Source organism: Crocuta crocuta, unplaced genomic scaffold, assembly GCF_008692635.1.
Source record: "Crocuta crocuta isolate KB4526 unplaced genomic scaffold, BGI_CrCroc_1.0 scaffold273, whole genome shotgun sequence".
Lineage (NCBI taxonomy): Eukaryota > Metazoa > Chordata > Mammalia > Carnivora > Hyaenidae > Crocuta > Crocuta crocuta.
The window spans coordinates 1,753,820-1,771,507 of record NW_027529425.1 but is presented as its reverse complement, the minus strand read 5'-3'; the positions used below and the strand labels follow the sequence as shown (position 1 = coordinate 1,771,507).

The following is a 17,688-nucleotide window of genomic DNA, read 5'->3' as shown; positions in this document are numbered from 1 at the left end:
CGGGCTGGGGCTGAGAGCCCCCCTGCCCCTCCACCCCCCCCCCCCCATCTCTCCCTCACACACACCACACTGACGCAGTCCCAACAGTGCGACTTTGGACAGTCAGCACCCTGAGCTTGCCCTCTGCTGTAAAATGGGAATGATAGCATCTGTCAGTCTTGGCTTCTGGCGATGCTGTGGAGACCAATGATTTTGTGCCCATGCTTGGAAAACGGAAACCATAATTCGAAAGTACCATTCTTAGAATGTTACAATTTCAGAGTCGAACTTGCTCTGTGTTCTGGGGAATTCAATAGCAGAAAACTCTACAGGTGAGGTGGGGTGACACCGAGCCACATTTTCTCATTTCTTCCCCATCTCACTGTTGGCCTTATGGTTTGTCAAGCCATTTGCGGAGGTATCTCAGGTGCTCCTGGGCTGTGGCCCCTCCTGACGAGTGTTTATCATCCCCATTTTACTGTGCTTAGAATAACGGACATGCTGCTGCACACACGGGGTAAGGGCGGGGGTGTACATCAGGGAGTCTTCCCTTCCATGACCGTGCCTCTGGTCACACGGAGTGTCTTTGAACTGCAGACACAAAACTGCAGGAACCAACACTGAGCACGGAAAGCGGAACTGAGAGCGATTGACCACTGAGCTGTCAGCACCTGGAAAAGTGCAGAAATCTTGGCATTTCGCATTCTTTGTATGAGTTCATAAAGCAATTTGTTGGCCTCATCTATAGGCTTGGTTGACGAATATTTAGTACTGTGGTCAGTCATTTATTTACATTAATTTTCAACTTTCAGGATAAATAATTAAGGAATTTTTGAAGGCTTTCTTCATGCTGAGTTTTGAGGACGAAAGTCTGTGCCCTCAGAACTTAGTGTATTGGGAAGACCCCGTGATGTCACAGCAGAGCGGGGGAGCACTCACACTCCCCCAGCCACAGGCTCGCTCGTTCCCTCCTCCACGAGGCACTAGCGTAGCGACCCATCGGGTCACATCCAGCACTTGTCCATGTTCTTGAAAACAGACACAGCACAATCACATTAGGTACACAGCTACCTCTTCCCTCCTTTGACAGATGAAATCTGAAGGCCAAGGGCAATTAGTTTCCTTGGCCACAGCAGTAATCTGACATTGGTAAATTGTGGCTTTTTCCATGTTAATTCTTTGCTTCTGGTGGCTAGCCTTGCAAATGTAGCTAGACCATTGTAGGGTCTGTAGTGATGTTGAGATCTCTAGCTGGCAAAATTAATTGGCCTGTTTTGTTAATTTTTGGTTTTCTTCATTAGGAAATGAAAATCTGTTCGGCAATTATAAACCTTTTTCATCTGATCCCAGCTGCACCTCAGACTCTTGTCAAGCCTTTATTAGAGGTCGTGATGAAAACAGAACGGGCCATGTTGATTGAGGTAATGGTCCAACTTGGGGTTAATTCTGATTCTTCCGCCGTCTGTTGGCTTGTGAGGCTTTCACTTCATCCTGCCTTAGATGGGGTGAATCTAACAGCGTGAAGATGCTCCGTGCTGGCATTTGCCTGTGGCTGTTGCATGCTCCAGTTATGAGGGGAACAGCTGCATTCTCCTGGCGTGGTAGGTCGGTGGACCTGAGAAGCCTCCCCCACATGTTTTCCAGGCCGGCAGTCCATTCAGAGAGCCTCTGATCAAGTTCCTGACGCGGCACCCCTCACAGACGGTGGAGCTGTTCATGATGGAAGCCACGCTGAACGATCCCCAATGGAGCAGGATGTTTATGGTGGGCACACAGGGAGGGGTCGCCCGGGGAGCGGGCCGGCGTCCCTGCACATTCATGTCAGCCGGTGTGCTCTGCGATCCGAAATCCGTATTTCACTGTTGAGTGCCCTGCTTTTCTTTTTCTGTAACATATGCAAGTGTTGAAAACCTCATTGTTGTCGACGTGGAAAGTGTGAGTCGAGGAATCCTTCTCTGTAGGACTTGGGTGGTGTTAACGAATGAACTGCTAGGATTATGAAATCCATAGACATGAAGTATTGTTACTGCTAAAGAGCATTTTTTTTTTTTTAAAAAAAGGTGCTTATAGCAGCTTTTTAGCCTGCCTAGACAGATTTGGGAAGAACCGTAGTGCTCTTAAACTCTGAACCTTTTGTGAGTTCTGACTAGCTTACAATGGCTTCTTTGTTCTGTTTTCAGAGTTTCTTAAAACACAAAGATGCCAGACCTCTGCGAGACGTGCTAGCCGCTAACCCCAATAGGTTCATCACCCTTCTGCTGCCCGGCGGCCCCCAGACCGCCGTGCGCCCTGGCTCACCCAGCACCAGCACCCTGCGCCTGGACCTCCAGTTTCAGGCCATCAAGGTAGCGTCTCCTCACCGGGCACCTGAAACCTTCAGAGTTCAGGCGGAATGCATGGAGAACCTCATCAGTTCCCTAACTGTCGCTTCTTTGACAGATCATAAGCATTATAGTGAAAAACGATGACTCCTGGCTGGCCAACCAGCATTCTCTGGTGAGCCAGTTGAGGCGCGTATGGGTGAGTGAGACCTTTCAAGAGAGACACCGGAAGGAGAATATGGCTGCCACCAACTGGAAGGAGCCCAAGCTGCTGGCCTACTGTCTGCTGAATTACTGCAAGTGGGTGCATATGTTGTGCTTCCTGTCGAGTAACTTGTTCCCCCCAGTAAGCTACACTGGAGCCTCTCTGGGAATTTGTGCTTAGCCATGGCCCACTGGCCAGGTGCACTCTCGTCATCACAAAAGCGGCCATAACTTAGCCTGTTTTCTCATTTGACCCTGCAGAAGGAATTACGGAGACATAGAATTGCTGTTCCAACTGCTCCGGGCCTTTACCGGTCGTTTTCTCTGCAACATGACATTCTTGAAAGAGTACATGGAGGAAGAGATTCCCAAAAATTACAGCATCGCTCAAAAGCGTGCCCTGTTTTTTCGCTTTGTGGACTTCAATGACCCCAACTTTGGAGATGAACTGAAAGCCAAGGTGAGTTTCGCTTTTCGGCCGTGGTTTTGCTGCGGTTATTGGAGCTAATTTTCTAGGGAACCAAAGCACTGTTCGCATTCTCTTATGTTTCCACTGGCACTTAACTAGTAGTCTGGACTGTTGGCAAGGGAAATGCCACTGTTGGAAAATTAGGGCGGATCCAGAGTGAGCCAGTGTTGCAAAGTAGGTTTGAGCCAATGTTGCAAAGTCCTTGTTTTTAGGAAATGGCTTGTCTGACACAAAAAGAATAGACAGACTGGTGTCGCCTCTCCTCCTGTTTGAGCCACCTTTCCAGCTGACAACTTGAGTCAAAGTCAGGGTGATCCGTCACATCCTTGACTTGGATCTCGCTTCCCGGGTGCCATGTTGATCAGACCTTGGGGCCCTGCTCACCGTGGTGAAGAAATGAAGAGCGCGGCTTTGTTTTCCTCCTCCTTCATTTCTCCGTTTTCTTGTAGGTTCTGCAGCATATTTTGAATCCTGCTTTCTTATACAGCTTTGAGAAGGGGGAAGGAGAGCAGCTCCTGGGGCCTCCCAACCCAGAAGGCGACAACCCAGAGAGCATCACCAGCGTGTTTATAACCAAGGTGGCATCATTATCAGTGTTTTGGCGTGAAAAGAGTAACTTAGCACATGAGTGAGAGAGAGAATGTGTGAGTGTGTGTGCAAGGTTCTCATCCTCCACGGTTGTGTTCATTGCATTAGAATTCAGTGAATTTTTTGAGGATGCTTCACTTCAGAGTGAACTGACTTTCCACCTGAATAGATTCCAATGAGAAACAGAATGTGGGTCCATGAACAATTAGATCAAAGTTTGTGACCTACAGTTTTCATTTTCACCTTAGCAAAAGAATCTAGTAAAGTTGGCGGAAACCGACCAGATGCAGTTGCCGCCGTGACCCTTTGTTGTCAGGTTAACGAAACCCATGTGGCAGCAGCATCTACGGTTACCTTAGGTGTTAAGGTCTCTGTATTTTTAGAATAGCATTTCCAGTTTGTACTAGAGAGGTTTTCCTGAGTGACATGTTTGAGAAATGGCTGCCCGCCCAGCGTTTCTCTCTGCATCTTGACCGTCCTGCGCCGGGTTGGCCTTTGAACTTTGCCGGCAGGTGATGTGTCCGCCTGCAGGCTGGTAGAATGTTCTGCTTACACGTGGTTTGTTGGAGCGACGGGCATTCCTCTGCAGGAGTCACGTGCACCCAGATGTCCTTTGGGAGACCCACTTTTCTCACTCCTTCCGTCACTGTTCTGTCCTGGGGCCCAGGTGGAGGGGACTGTTCTCATTGGCAGTTTACTGGTCTCTGAAGATGGGTGTCCTTCCTGGAGTTTCCATCCCACCTCCACTCTCTCTAGGAATGAGAGCTGAGCCCAGGGGATTTTTTTGGGGTCCCCATGTTGACACTTGCCTCATTCCAGGCAACTGGGGGAGATGGTCCCTCAGACGTGGCCCCTTCCCTCGTGCTACCTTCTCTAGACTGTCTTTTGGGTCAGATGCTGCTTACTCAGCACAAACGAGGAGTTGGGATTTCAATGTCAGGTGAGTTAGTGGCACCCGGCAGGTGGGGACTCCGGGAGGGATTGCTGGGAAGCAGCAGATCCAGGGCAGACGGGACCTGGGGGGCCAAAGGAACTCCGGTAAAAACACAGCTGTGGTGGAAGACTTCACCCTTTCTGGGAGACAAGGTAGTTAGGAGGCCTGGAATGGAGCAGTCAGTGTACTTGATTCAGTAAAGACGTGGGGTATTCCTCAGGGCAGATGTATTTTCTCATGTTCATAAAACAGAAATGTATCAGATACTTGATTACAGAAAACTGTTAACAATTGTTTTTGAGGTTTGTTTCAGGTAGTATTTTCTGATCATAATACTGCAAAATAAGTACTAGACAGGCATTTCACAGCTGACGAGGGAAAAAAAATCTCAGCTACTTTGGAGTTAAGAAACTCCATCCTATGGACACCTGGGTGGCTGAGTGGGTTAAACGTCTGAATTCGTCTCAGGTCATAATCTTGCAGTTTGTGAGTTCGAGGTCCTCATCAGGCCCTGTGCTGATAACTCAGAGCCTGGAACTTGCTTCAGATTCTGTGTCTCCCCCTCTCTGCCCCTCCCCTGCTCATGCTTTGTCTCTCTCTGTACCTCAATAATAAATAAATGTTTAAAAAAAACTAAAAAAAAAAAACAAAACTCCATCCTAGGGGCACCTGGGTGGCTCAGCAGGTTAAGAATCCGATTCTTGATTTAGGCTCAAGTCATGATCTCATGGTTCATGGGATCGAGTTCTGCATCCCTGCTTGGGATTCTCTCTCTGCCCTGCTCTCATGTACTTGCTCTCTGTCTCAAAGTAAATATTAAAAAAAGAAGAAGAAAGAAATCTAGTCCTAAAGAGGAGGGCCTCCTTTCCCTCGGAAGGTCCTTTACCCACTGCATTCAGACTTGTAAGCCTGTCCTTTGGCAGTGAAATAAGTTACGTGAGTTTGTGATCCACACACAGAAAAGGAAAATTGGCATCACTTCATTGGTTCCCTTGTTGTAAAGCTTGATGTATCTATGGTGTGTGTGTGTTTAGGCGCATGCACGTGCATGTGGGTTTTAGGGTATAAACCTGTTGTATGGCCCTTGGTTAGTAACACTGCTCAGGACCAGACCTGAGCCCCACCCTGTGGTCCTGCCCGCAGGTGCTGGACCCGGAGAAGCAGGCAGACATGCTGGACTCACTGAGGATCTACCTCCTGCAGTACGCCACGCTGCTGGTGGAGCACGCCCCGCACCACATCCACGACAACAACAAGAACCGCAACAGCAAGCTGCGCCGCCTGATGACCTTCGCATGGCCCTGCCTGCTGTCCAAGGCTTGCGTGGATCCGGCCTGCAAATACAGTGGACACTTGCTTCTGGCGCACATCATTGCCAAGTTTGCCATACACAAGAAGATTGTCCTTCAGGTACTGCAGGGCACCTGTGCATGCGTACGTGCTGCCCTCAGCATAGCCTCCTTTGCTATTGTCCTTCCTGGCATTGTTTAAAAATGCTGGTTTCTGCTGTGTTACAAACACCGTGAACCCTCCTGTGACCCCTTGTCGTGTAACCCCCCCCCACAGTTACTGCTGTGCTCCGTCGTGAACCCTCCCGTGACCCCTTGTGTACCCCCCCCCGCGGTCATTGCTGTGCTCTGTCGTGAACCCTCCTGTGACCCCTGTCGTGTCTCTCCCTGCCTTGTGGTTACTGCTATGCTCTGTCATGAACCCTCCAATGACCCCTGGTGTGCCCCCCACCCTGCAGTGACTGCTGTGCTCCATCCTTTCTCTGCAGCCTTGCTGCTGAAATAGTAGAGTGTCTCCTTTGTCCACCTCTTGCTCCTCTGCATATTGCATCCCAGCTTCCAAACTGCTGGTCCATTGAAACTTCTGGAAGGGCCTAGCCCATTCCTTAGCTAAAGACCCTGGGCACTGTAGAACCCTCATCCTGTACTGACCCTCTGCTGATGATGAGCACTCTTCTCAGGGTCCCTGGGAGGTTGACACCAGGCAGCCCTGGGTTTGAGTTTCTGTTTTGCAGTCACAAGTGTGACCCTGAGTTTAGTGTTGTCTCTGTAAGAATTAAATGCAGTAGTACACCTTAGTGCTCATCTTATCTGTACCATTAACATTTTATAAGTGATCGCCCTTGTCCTATTCTGTGAGGTCGCTCCTGATTGTTTTCCTCTGACCACTTCATCTTGTGAGCTTCTGAGGTGTTAAACCCCAGACCACAAAGTCAGTGGCCCCCCACTCAGACACCACCTCTCACAGGCACATTTCTGGGGCACTGCTTTCCCAGCCAGACACCCAGGGACCATCTGTGAGGCCCTCTAGTTCCCGGTCAGGGCGTGGGCGAGTGCTGCTGATTTCCAGCACCTGCCCTGTCCCATCCATGCTCCGTACCCATTAGGTGGTCTGCGTGTTATGTGACCTTACTTACATCAGGATGTCACCTCTCACTTGCGCTTTCCCAACCTGCCGCAGATGGCCGTCCTCTTTATTCTGTGTCCCACCGTGGTTGAGAGAAATGATCCCTGTACTTCGGCTAATTTCTGTGAGTTACACGAGATAAGAGTCCCTGCGAGGAGCCAGGCCTTACTCTGTGTGCCCCACCCTGGCCCAGCTTGGCAGGAAGTGGTGCACAGGAGGAGGAGAAACAATGTATTCATCTCTCAGGACTTAAGGAAGGAGAAAGCAACTTTGTTGTAAAAACTTTGTAAAAACCGTTTTTGCAAAAATACTCAGTCTTGGTTCAAAGTGATTGTTCTCATCTTGTTTCTGTAAGTCGGTGTTCTCACCTTACATAGGAACCTCTTCCCTGTTTTAGGTCTTTCACAGTCTCCTCAAGGCTCATGCGATGGAGGCTCGAGCCATTGTGAGACAGGCGATGGCCATCTTGACTCCGGCAGTGCCGGCCAGGATGGAGGATGGGCACCAGATGCTGACGCACTGGACAAGGAAGATCATTGTGGAGGAGGGCCACACGGTCCCGCAGCTCGTTCACATCCTGCATTTAATCGTGCAGCACTTCAAGGTGTGTATGTGGTGCAGACCACACACTCAGGCATTTTCTTTCACTTCCTGCCTATCTCTAGTTGTTTGCAGTGATAAGGTGGCTCGTCATCTTTGAGTGGCAATATTTGTGGTCCATGGGCAGGGGCGGGGGGGGTATGGCTTTGTCACATGGAAATGGCCGCAGATTGGGGACTGTGTCCCTGGTGTCTGCTTCTAAGACTGTATTTTTCTTGAAAGTACCCCAGTGACAATGAACACCAATGACACGGCACTTGAGGGTAATCATGGTTAACTCTAGGATTTGGTAATTTGGCTTGAATAGTTGGTGACACTGGCACCTTCTTCTCTCTAGCCAGATCTCCCACTTTGTTGGGTTTATTCAAATGTAAGTTCCTGTAGGTTTTGGGTAGAAGAGAGAATTCTTTACAGCGGCTCTTTTAGAATTGGAAATGTGCCTAGTGGTATGGCTGAGTGTGACGTCAAGTCTAAAGTTCGGTATGTGAGACTAGACTTGCCTCACTAAAGAGAAGTCAGTGTTCCAGCATTCTCTAAGGATGGTACCAAAGGGCTGAAACACAGTGTTGTACTGGGGCTCAGCCAGGGGCTGCGGGGGGTGATAAGCACACACACGTGCCTGAGGTAATGAGTTACGGGTTAGAATTCTTGAGCAGGAGTTATGTTGTGTGTAAACAGGTGTGTGTGTGTGTCCTTGTATGTGTGTATACACACTTGGGCGTCTGTTGGAGTCACGGGGCAGTGGCCCCGGCGTGACACAGGCCCCCTACCCGCAGGTCTACTACCCTGTGCGACACCACTTGGTGCAGCACATGGTCAGCGCCATGCAGAGGCTGGGCTTCACACCCAGCGTCACCATCGAGCAGAGGCGGTTGGCCGTCGACCTGTCTGAGGTCGTCATCAAGTGGGAACTGCAGAGGATCAAGGACCAGCAGGTATGGCTGTCAGACTTGTCCTGTCGTCCAGACTGAATTCCTTCTGCTTCTCCCTAGAAATCAGTGAGTAAAGTCACATGTGTGTGTTTTTTAAGCCGGATTCAGACATGGACCCAAATTCAAGTGGCGAAGGAGTCAACTCTGTCTCATCTTCCATTAAAAGAGGCCTGTCAGTGGATTCTGCCCAGGAAGTGAAACGCTTTAGGACGGCCACGGGAGCCATCAGCGCGGTAAGATCGTGTGCATTCTGTGAATGGGTCTGCGCTTCCTTGTGGGAGTTTGCTCATTTATTCCAGAAATTCTGAATGTGGGCTAAGTGCCCAGCTCTGACCAAGACGCAGCCAGGTCGAACCCAGTGATCTAGGACTCACAGTGTTTCCCAGGTCCCCAGACACAGTTACTTTTGTGTTTTTTGGTTTTGTTTTACACATGTATTTAATACCTTCGAGTTCCAACAAGAATGGCTAATTCCTTGCAGGAAGGCATCGAGAGAGACACTGTGGGTTGAGAAAATTGATTGAGAATGTACCCCCATGTTGTGTTCATTTTTTAAAAAGTGAACAAGTGTGTCCTATTTTGTTTGGAGAACACAAGGGAGCCGGGGGGGGGGGGGGGCTCCCTTTCCTCAGCCCTTGTTGAGGTGATGGCTCTGTCACTCTGTGCCTGAGGTTGAACTGTCCCTCCCCTCACCATTCCTCCAGAGGGCGGGATCCCTGCATCCACCTGTGCTCAGGTCGGACACCCCGAACCATATGTTTTGTCCGTTTATGTGTCTGCGCAGTGGTGGTGGGCAGGTCCTGCTGGCCAGGACGGGGATGCCTCCATGGTGTGCGCCCAGCTGCCTCCCTGCTCAGTGGGGTGCCTCTCGGCTCCTCTCTCCTCTCCCACTGCCTCTTGTCAGATTTTAAGGGAAGCTGGGTAAAGGGAGCCTGGACCTCCGTGCTGTTACGTTATTTGAAAATAAAAACTTGAGGTAGGTCAGGTTGTCTTTCCCTGGCCAAGCCCCCTCTGGGACTGAGGCCTTCAAGGCCTGCTGATGGCCTTCACGCCCCCCGTTCTTGTTCACGATGCTCCAGCCACAGAGACTTTGCCTCCACTTCGGGAGTGCCCCAAGGTTCATTCAGGACTTCTCCGCTGCCTCCTTTACTTGTGCCTGGAGCAGCTTTCTCTCTGCTCGTCTCCTGGCTGCTGTCTTCGCTACTCTGTGGTTGTCTGCAGACACCGTGCCTGCTTCTGGTCTCCCCGATGCCCAGGACAGCCGTGCCCCCGCCCCACCCCCCACTCCCAAAGGACCGTGTACAAGGAAGCTGGCTGCACGAGGCTGTCCCCTACACTGGGACACATCGCATTGTTGAGAGTGCTCTGCCTGCCTTTTCCAGGTGTTTGGGAGGAGCCAGTCACTGCCTGGAGCTGACTCCCTTCTCTCCAAGCCCATTGATAAGCAGCACACAGACACTGTGGTGAACTTCCTCATCCGAGTGGCTTGTCAGGTGTGGCTTTCTGAATGTCTTCTGCTACAGATTTTTCAGAACAAAGACTGCTTAGTAGATTCTAGAATGTTATCTCTGATAGTGTAGTCAGGAGGACACCAGGGGCTGAGGCTAGCTCTGGTCCTTGTACCAAATTCCCTGAATCCATAACATGCTGACATTTCTGAAATCTGCCTGTGGTTTATAGATGATGGGATTTTTAAAAACATTTTTTTCTTTCAGCAGTGGTAAAAGACTATATCTCACGATTAAGGTCATCTTGGTGCTGACAGAACATGCCAGTAGATTGGTGATCTTGGGCAGATTATTTTACTCTCAAGTACCTGTCCCAAAGGTGCTGGGATGATCCGACCTCCATAAATTATGGACATTTAGTAATTTAAGTGCTTTTAAAACTTATATTCATCATTTATGTCAATGTGTATTTTCATGGATTTTTTTGGGAATCTATTTCTGAAACTTAATTTGAAGAAAACATAAATGAAGTTTTCCTAGGTGGTTTTTTTTTTTTTTTAAGAATTTGGGAATCTTAAGTTTGTATGATTACAAAACAGAATAGTAGTAGATCTTGCAGTACCATTGAGGGCTTCAAAGCACTGAATAGAATGTACTGAGTAATTCAGCCAGTACCTCCCTGGTGCTCCAGTGCGCAGGCCCGGCCTGTGAGGTCCGTGGGGAGGGGAGTCGGCCCGCTCTTGCGGAGCTGCCTGATACTAATCCATCACTCCCACAAATGAGCGCCAGTCCCCACCGGCTCTGCAGCAGGAGAGCGGAGCGGGATGGGCCTGTCGGCAGTGTCCCTGAAGTGGAGAAGGCTGAGCTGAGTCAGATGGGAAAGGAGGTGGCAGTGAGGTGGAAGCTGGGTGCCAGGGTGAGGGGCAGTGTCCCGGTGAAATGTGGCCTTGAATTTGAGTGGGTTTGCAGGTTAACGACAACACCAACACTGCGGGATCCCCAGGGGAGGTGCTGTCCCGCCGGTGTGTGACTCTCCTGAAGACCGCCCTGCGCCCGGACATGTGGTCCAAGTCCGAGCTCAAACTGCAGTGGTTCGACAAGCTCCTGATGAGCGTGGTAAGAGCATGTGTGTCACTGCCCCCCGCGCTTGGGGCTGGGCCACCAAACCTCAGCCCTCCGTTCTCTTGGCCAGACATGGCTGCTAAGGAGAGGGAGAGAATTTCACTCCCTGANTATAGATAAACCATATCTTCTTGATCCATTCATCTGTTGATGGACACTTAGGCTCTTTCCATGTTTTAGCTATTGTGGAGAGTGTGCTGCAGACCTGTTTTAAGCATGTGTTACTTTGCATTGCAAAGACTAACATGGTTGCCCGAGGTTTTAAAAAATTTTTAAAGCGTTGCAAAGAGCATCTGCGCCATGAAAACAGTGGGATCGTAGGCTGCTTGCCTGCGATATGTACTTTGATTCTGGCATGACATAAAACTTCTGGATTTTCTACATATTTCTTTCCTCTTTTTCTTTTTTCTTTTTTTAAGTTTGTTTATTTATTTTGAGAGACAGAAGCAGAGAGAGAGAGAATCCCAAGTAGGCTCCGTACTGTCAACACATAGCCCTATGAAGGGCTTGATCCCAGGAACCAAGAGATCATGACCTGAGCCCAAATCCTGGGCGCTCCACCGACTGAGCCACCCAGGCACCCCATCTCCTTTTTCTTTTCTTTTTCTTTTTTTTCTTCCCTTTTAAAAAAAAAATTTTTTTTAATGTTTTATTTATTCCTGAGAGAGAGATAGCGTGAGCAGGGGAGGGTCAGAGAGAGAGGGAGACACAGAATCCGAAGCAGGCTCCAGGCTCTGAGCTAGCTGTCAGCACAGAGCCCGACACGGGGCTCAAACCCACAAACTGTGAGATCATGACCTGACCTGCAGTCAGACACTGAACTGACTGAGCCACCCAGGCCCCCCCTTCTTTTTCTTTTTGAAAGGTTAAACTACTTTCCCATCAAATGCAGTCCCTGGTGAGTTCAGCTCAGCTGTTAATGGACAGCCCTCTGTACGTTACAGGCTAACGTTCCTGTGATGCAATGTGCTGGGCTCACTTTCCACTTTTTTCCCCTGTAGTAAGCGTGAGAAAGTTTTTCCCCACAACCCAGTGAGTACTCACAGTGCATATACAAGGCATCTGTGTGTGTAAACTACAGAAACAAAAGTTTCAAGAAGCAGTACTCCCTCTGTTTTTTAGTATTATTTTTTGATGTCCTCTATTAAATTGATTTCGTGATCTACACTTTCAAAGATACTTCCTTTTGGAAGATATTTGAATTTTAACTAAAAAGATGAGAGGATAAAAAAGAAATTCGGTGTAACAACTCTTTTTTATACCAGATTTTCATGATTTTCAGATTTTTAGTATTGAGTATTAATGTTTTTCATAAGCTTTTGACTAAATATTTAAAGCAAATTTATTAAAAGAAATGTGAAATCTTCCTGTATTAATAAAATGTGGTGGTCCCATGTGTTTATGTGTATAGCATGTTTATTCTACAATGGCTTTTTGCTTCATTTAATAGTATATAGTAAAGCTTTGCTTGATTTGTGTTTCTGCAATTGACGGGACTGGAGTGCTGATATCATCTGTGTGTGGCCTGTGTTGTCCCCGCAGGAGCAGCCTAACCAGGTCAACTATGGAAATATTTGCACAGGATTGGAAGTGCTGAGTTTCTTGCTCACCGTCCTCCAGTCTCCCGCCATCCTCAGCAGCTTCAAACCCCTGCAGCGTGGGATCGCTGCGTGCATGACGTGCGCGAACACCAAGGTTCTCCGAGCGGTCCATAGCCTTCTCTCCCGCCTAATGAGCATTTTCCCAACAGAGCCAAGTAGGTGGCCTTTCCCCTGGTGCCTCAGTGGATGGGAGGGCATAGAGCTTGTCCCTCGAGAGTGCTCCTCTCCAGTTCCTATAGCGAGCGTCGTCTTTCTCCACCTGCCTTCAGCCTTTCAACCTTTCTTTAAAAAAAAAAAAAAAAAAAGGCAAGAATTTAATGGTAGCAGTTGATGCGTTATGTTTTTTGTTTGCTTTGGAAATGCTGCTACTCATCAGCCAAACGTGACATTCCTTAAGGGAGTAAAAGGAAGTTGGGTTATAGTGTTTTGTCCCTTGTCGAATGGTTGAGAAGATCACATTCTGGTGTATCCTAAGTGAGTGGATCTTGGGTGGGCTCTGGTAAGGCTTGGGGGTTAAAACGTCACTTAGCTCCGAAAGTCGGAACCCACTCAGAAATGAGTGCCACATGTCCTGCAGTGGGCGAGAAGCGCCCGGGCCTGGTGTGAGGAAGGTTGACGTCCCAGTGCCCGGATGGGCCTGAGAACCCAAACCACAGGACCCAGGTTCTCGCTTCTCTTTCAGGCACTTCCAGTGTGGCCTCCAAGTATGAAGAGCTGGAGTGCCTCTACGCGGCTGTCGGGAAGGTCATCTATGAAGGCCTCACCAACTACGAGAAGGCCACCAATGCAAATCCCTCCCAGCTCTTCGGTGAGTGTGGGTCTGACTTCGTTTTTCTATAGCAGGTTCCTTTTGCCATCGATCTCTCTGTACTCTCTGGATGAGCTTTCCTTCTGGGAAAGGCCCAGGATGTCAGCTGGAGCTTTGAGCCGACGCGCACTGAGGGTGTTGTATGTGGCCTGGTACACGTGAGGCCACAGTCCCCTGTGGTCTTTGAGAGGAAGAGCCTCCACCCGACCCTCTGTGCTCCCTCAGTTCCTCCCGCCCCAGTCTCAGGTATAGGATTGGGTTGTGGGGGAGCCGCCCCATGATGCGTGGATCCCGCTGCCCCAGCGTCCCATCACACAGGGAGCCACTGCTAGAGCAGTGTGCTCATAACGTGTGACTGCTGCTTTTGTGACACGTTCACCTGTTTTGAAGCCACTCTCCAGATAAGAACTAGTCCCTGGCTACTTCCTTAAAAATGTCTTCTAACTTATTCATTGTATAAAATTTTGAAAATACAAAGGAAGGAAAACTAAAAGTTGCTTATGAGTCTCATTACTTAGTAAATATTCACTCTTCATGACCTGTGTGTCTTTTTTCTGTATATTTGTATGTAAATACATACTCAGGTAGTTTCTATCATGCAAACATTTGTATTTGAATTTGCAAACTGAATACTTCTTAATGAGTTTCTTGCTTTCCAGACTCTTGCTACTTTCTGTCTGGAATTCAGGAACCAGATAAATTTATCTAAAATTGTATCCCTTACTATTTAGGCTTGCCGGCTCTATCCTGGAACCAGATAGATTTAGATGGTTGAGGAATCGTTTTGTGACTCATGTTAAGGTGGGATCATATAGTGGATCCTGCTTTGCAACCTGGCTTCCAGAGCTTGAATGTCTTATTAATTCTCCAGAGGACTTAGAAGAGCTGACCACCTTTGGCCCTGTCTCCCTCCTTTGTGGGGTGACAGCAGGCGGGGAGGGGGGTGGTGCAGCACCAGGGCTGGTGCCTGGAGTCTCATCACACCGTTCTCCCTGCCCTAGACTCAGGGCTCAGTACTGACTAATCATCACCGAGCGTCACCTCTCTACTGAGACTCAGCCTTTTAACAAAACAAGCCTAAAATTGTTCACATCTGTGATGATTGCACCCATAAATAGCAAATGAATACCCTTGTATTGGTCTATAATGGGAGCCGTGAATATAAATTTAAAATTTAACGTGTACGTCAGGTCAGGATGTCCCTAAAAAATGTCAGGAAAGATAACATTTTTTCACATACTCCGTGTTCATGTCTGATGTTTTGTTGATTATTGGACTTTTACTGATCTTACATAGTTTTTCGGAATGGAATTGAATTCTAAATATTTATCAAATTGAAATCTAAAATATTTATCATGTCCAAATAGTTCAGATATTTTTTAAAGGATTTTTTTCTTGTTTTTTCCTTTTTAAAAAATTGTTTTTAATGTTCATTTATTTTCTCGAGAGAGAGAGTGCAAGCGGGGAAGGGGCAGACAGAGGGAGACACAGAATCCAAAGCAGGTTCCAGGCTCTAAGCCATCAGCACAGAGCCCACCGCGGGGCTCGAACTCTTGAACCGTGAGATCCTGACCTGCGCCGAAGTCAGGTGCCACCCAGGTGCCCCTCTTCCTCCCCAAACATATCATGGGACAATAAACGTCACTTAGGGTGGTTTGCTGTAGTAAGGGTAAAATCCAGAACTGAAGACACACACATTGTATGTACCGAAGCACAATGTCGGCTCTCCTGCTGCTGTAGGTCATGGATTTGGAATTGGGAATAACAGAGTGAAAACGCAACACTCCAGCGTGCAGTGTGTGTGGACAAAAGCTTCTAATGTTGGTTGACATTTGGGGCTCATCTGTACTTGGTCAGAAACAACATGTTTATATTTAGTACACTTCAAAATGTTTTAAATAGCACGTTTTTGTTGATTACTGAGTGTTTTAAAAACTTTTTTTAAAAAACAAAACCACCAATTTCTTCCTTAGGGACCCTTATGATCCTCAAGTCCGCCTGCAGCAACAACCCAAGCTACATCGACCGGCTCATCTCGGTCTTCATGCGCTCCCTGCAGAAGATGGTCCGAGAGCACCTGAACCCACAGGCAGCATCGGGCAGCACAGAGGCGACCTCAGGTGACAGCCGGGGCCCCCACAATTTTTCTCAGACTGTGTGACACTGAGAGGGTGCTGCTGTGTGATTGAATTCTGAAACCAGCATGAATTCCTGTTGCTTTTATGCAGTCCTCTTTCCATTTGCATTCAAAAAGAGGTTCTGAGCATTTCATATAAAACCAAAGTGAGACACATTTTTAAAATGAATTACAGAGGCACCTGGGTGGCTCAGTTGATTGAGTATCCATTGACTTCAGCTTAGGTCATGATCTCACTGCTTGTGAGTTCAAACCTCACATCAGGCTCTGTGCTCACAGCTCAAAACCTGGAGCCTACTTCAGATTCTGTGACTCCATCTCTCTCTCTCTCTCTCTCAAAAATAAACAAACATTAAAAAAAATTAAATAAAATGAATTATATTCCAGGGATCCTGGGTGGCTCAGTCGGTTAAGTGTCCAACTTTGGCTCAGGTCATGATCTTGTAGCCTGTGAGTTCAAGCCCCATGTCAGGCTCTGTGCTGATTACCCAGAGCCTGGAGTCTGCTTTGGATTCTGTCTCAGTCTCTCTCTCTCTCTCTCTCTCTTTCTTTCTCTCTCTCTGATCCTCCCCTGCTTGTGCGTGTTCTCTCTCTCTGTCTCTCTCTCAAAAATAAACATTAAATTTTTTTAATGAAGTACATTCCAAATTTGTGAATGTAGGGGTGAAGAAATGTTTAAGTGGCTGGACATTTATGTGGGGCATTCACTGCTAAGTGAGAGCTGTCTAATGGTTTTGCTTTAAAACTGATTGCATAAACAGAGTGTTATGCCTTATGAAGAATAAAGTTGTAGTTTCCGGGCCTGAGCAATGGGCCCCAGGATCCTGAGCAACAAGTTTTTTGTTGTTGGGGGGGGTGGGGAGAGAGTAGGATGCCCAGAGTCCGCACCACTATTACAGACCCCTCGGAGCAGAAGTGCTGTGAATGTGGCTTGGGGACTGGCCATGTCTGTGTTTCCTGCACTGGGCCATTCGCTCTGTTGTCCCCTTGCCCGTGTGGAGGCTCCTACGAGGCCCCTCCTACAGGAGAATATTTGGGGGTGGGGGAGGGGTAGAATCTGACCTGCCACGTCATGCATCACGTGGATGGTTGGGGTGCTCTCCTTTCCCCGCACAAGCAGGAACAGGTGAGCTGGTGATGCTTAGTCTGGAGCTGGTGAAAACACGCCTGGCTGTCATGAGCATGGAGATGAGGAAGAACTTCATTCAGGCCATCCTGACCTCCCTCATTGAAAAATCACCGGATGCCAAAATCCTCCGGGCTGTGGTGAAAATTGTGGAAGAGTGGGTTAAAAACAATTCCCCGATGGCAGCCAGTCAGGTGAGCGGGAGGGGACTGTGCTTAGGCCAGGCACCTGCTGCTGTGCTGGTAGAGGTCCAAGCACGGCCTTCTCCACTCTTGTCCTCAGACTTCTCTGGCAAGATGCTTTTCCCCATGTTGGGATTCGCAGGATTTTTTTCTTAAGACGGTTTTTTCTCACAACATTCAACAGAGTTTAAATAGATGCTCGAGATAACTGGTCCCTCTTCCTAGTGTGCAGTTGCATTAAAATGTTAAATGAATTTTATTTCATAGTCCTTATGGTGGTGAAGATGAGCCCCCCCCTCAAAAAAAATTTAATGATGAGGGACTATTACTGAATTTAGTTAAGGTGTTTGCAAACTTCCAATTTGTTTGATAATTTAGCTACTTTCTCTGCAAAGTGAGCAGCCGCTAAGAAAATCAGATTGGCAGCTGTCTTGATTTTAAGTATTTGCAGGCAGCCAGAACCAGGCTCTTTCCATTTAGAAATGAACTTGTCTAATTTTACTTGATGAAATTGTAGGAGCTTAAAAAATAGAGCAGATGGCAGAAATACTTTGTCTTTTCTCAAAAAGAAGTAATTGCCCTTTTCTTTTAAAAACCCCAATTCATACAGACACCTACACTCCGGGAGAAGTCCATTTTGCTTGTGAAAATGATGGCCTACATAGAAAAGCGCTTTCCAGAAGACCTTGAATTAAATGCCCAGTTTTTAGACCTTGTTAACTATGTCTACAGGTAATGACGGCAGCTAACCAAACACTGCACGTATATGTCTACAGTGTGTTCTTTAATTAACCTATATAACATTGAATCTTTTCATGATAA

At 48.0% G+C, this 17,688-nt stretch overlaps 1 protein-coding gene across 1 annotated transcript in view; it reads left to right on the top strand.

Annotated features, from left to right (window-relative positions):
• Window positions 1-17,688, top strand: part of TRRAP (transformation/transcription domain associated protein) — a 108,172-nt gene that overhangs the window by 48,706 nt on the left and 41,778 nt on the right. The window contains 17 exon segments of the mRNA XM_077758829.1: window positions 1,281-1,400; window positions 1,624-1,743; window positions 2,160-2,324; window positions 2,419-2,600; window positions 2,766-2,964; window positions 3,423-3,551; window positions 5,639-5,905; window positions 7,308-7,514; window positions 8,287-8,445; window positions 8,541-8,675; window positions 9,825-9,935; window positions 10,860-11,006; window positions 12,555-12,768; window positions 13,296-13,421; window positions 15,395-15,541; window positions 16,679-16,878; window positions 17,477-17,598. Of these exon segments, the coding sequence (XP_077614955.1) occupies window positions 1,281-1,400; window positions 1,624-1,743; window positions 2,160-2,324; window positions 2,419-2,600; window positions 2,766-2,964; window positions 3,423-3,551; window positions 5,639-5,905; window positions 7,308-7,514; window positions 8,287-8,445; window positions 8,541-8,675; window positions 9,825-9,935; window positions 10,860-11,006; window positions 12,555-12,768; window positions 13,296-13,421; window positions 15,395-15,541; window positions 16,679-16,878; window positions 17,477-17,598 (2,750 nt within the window).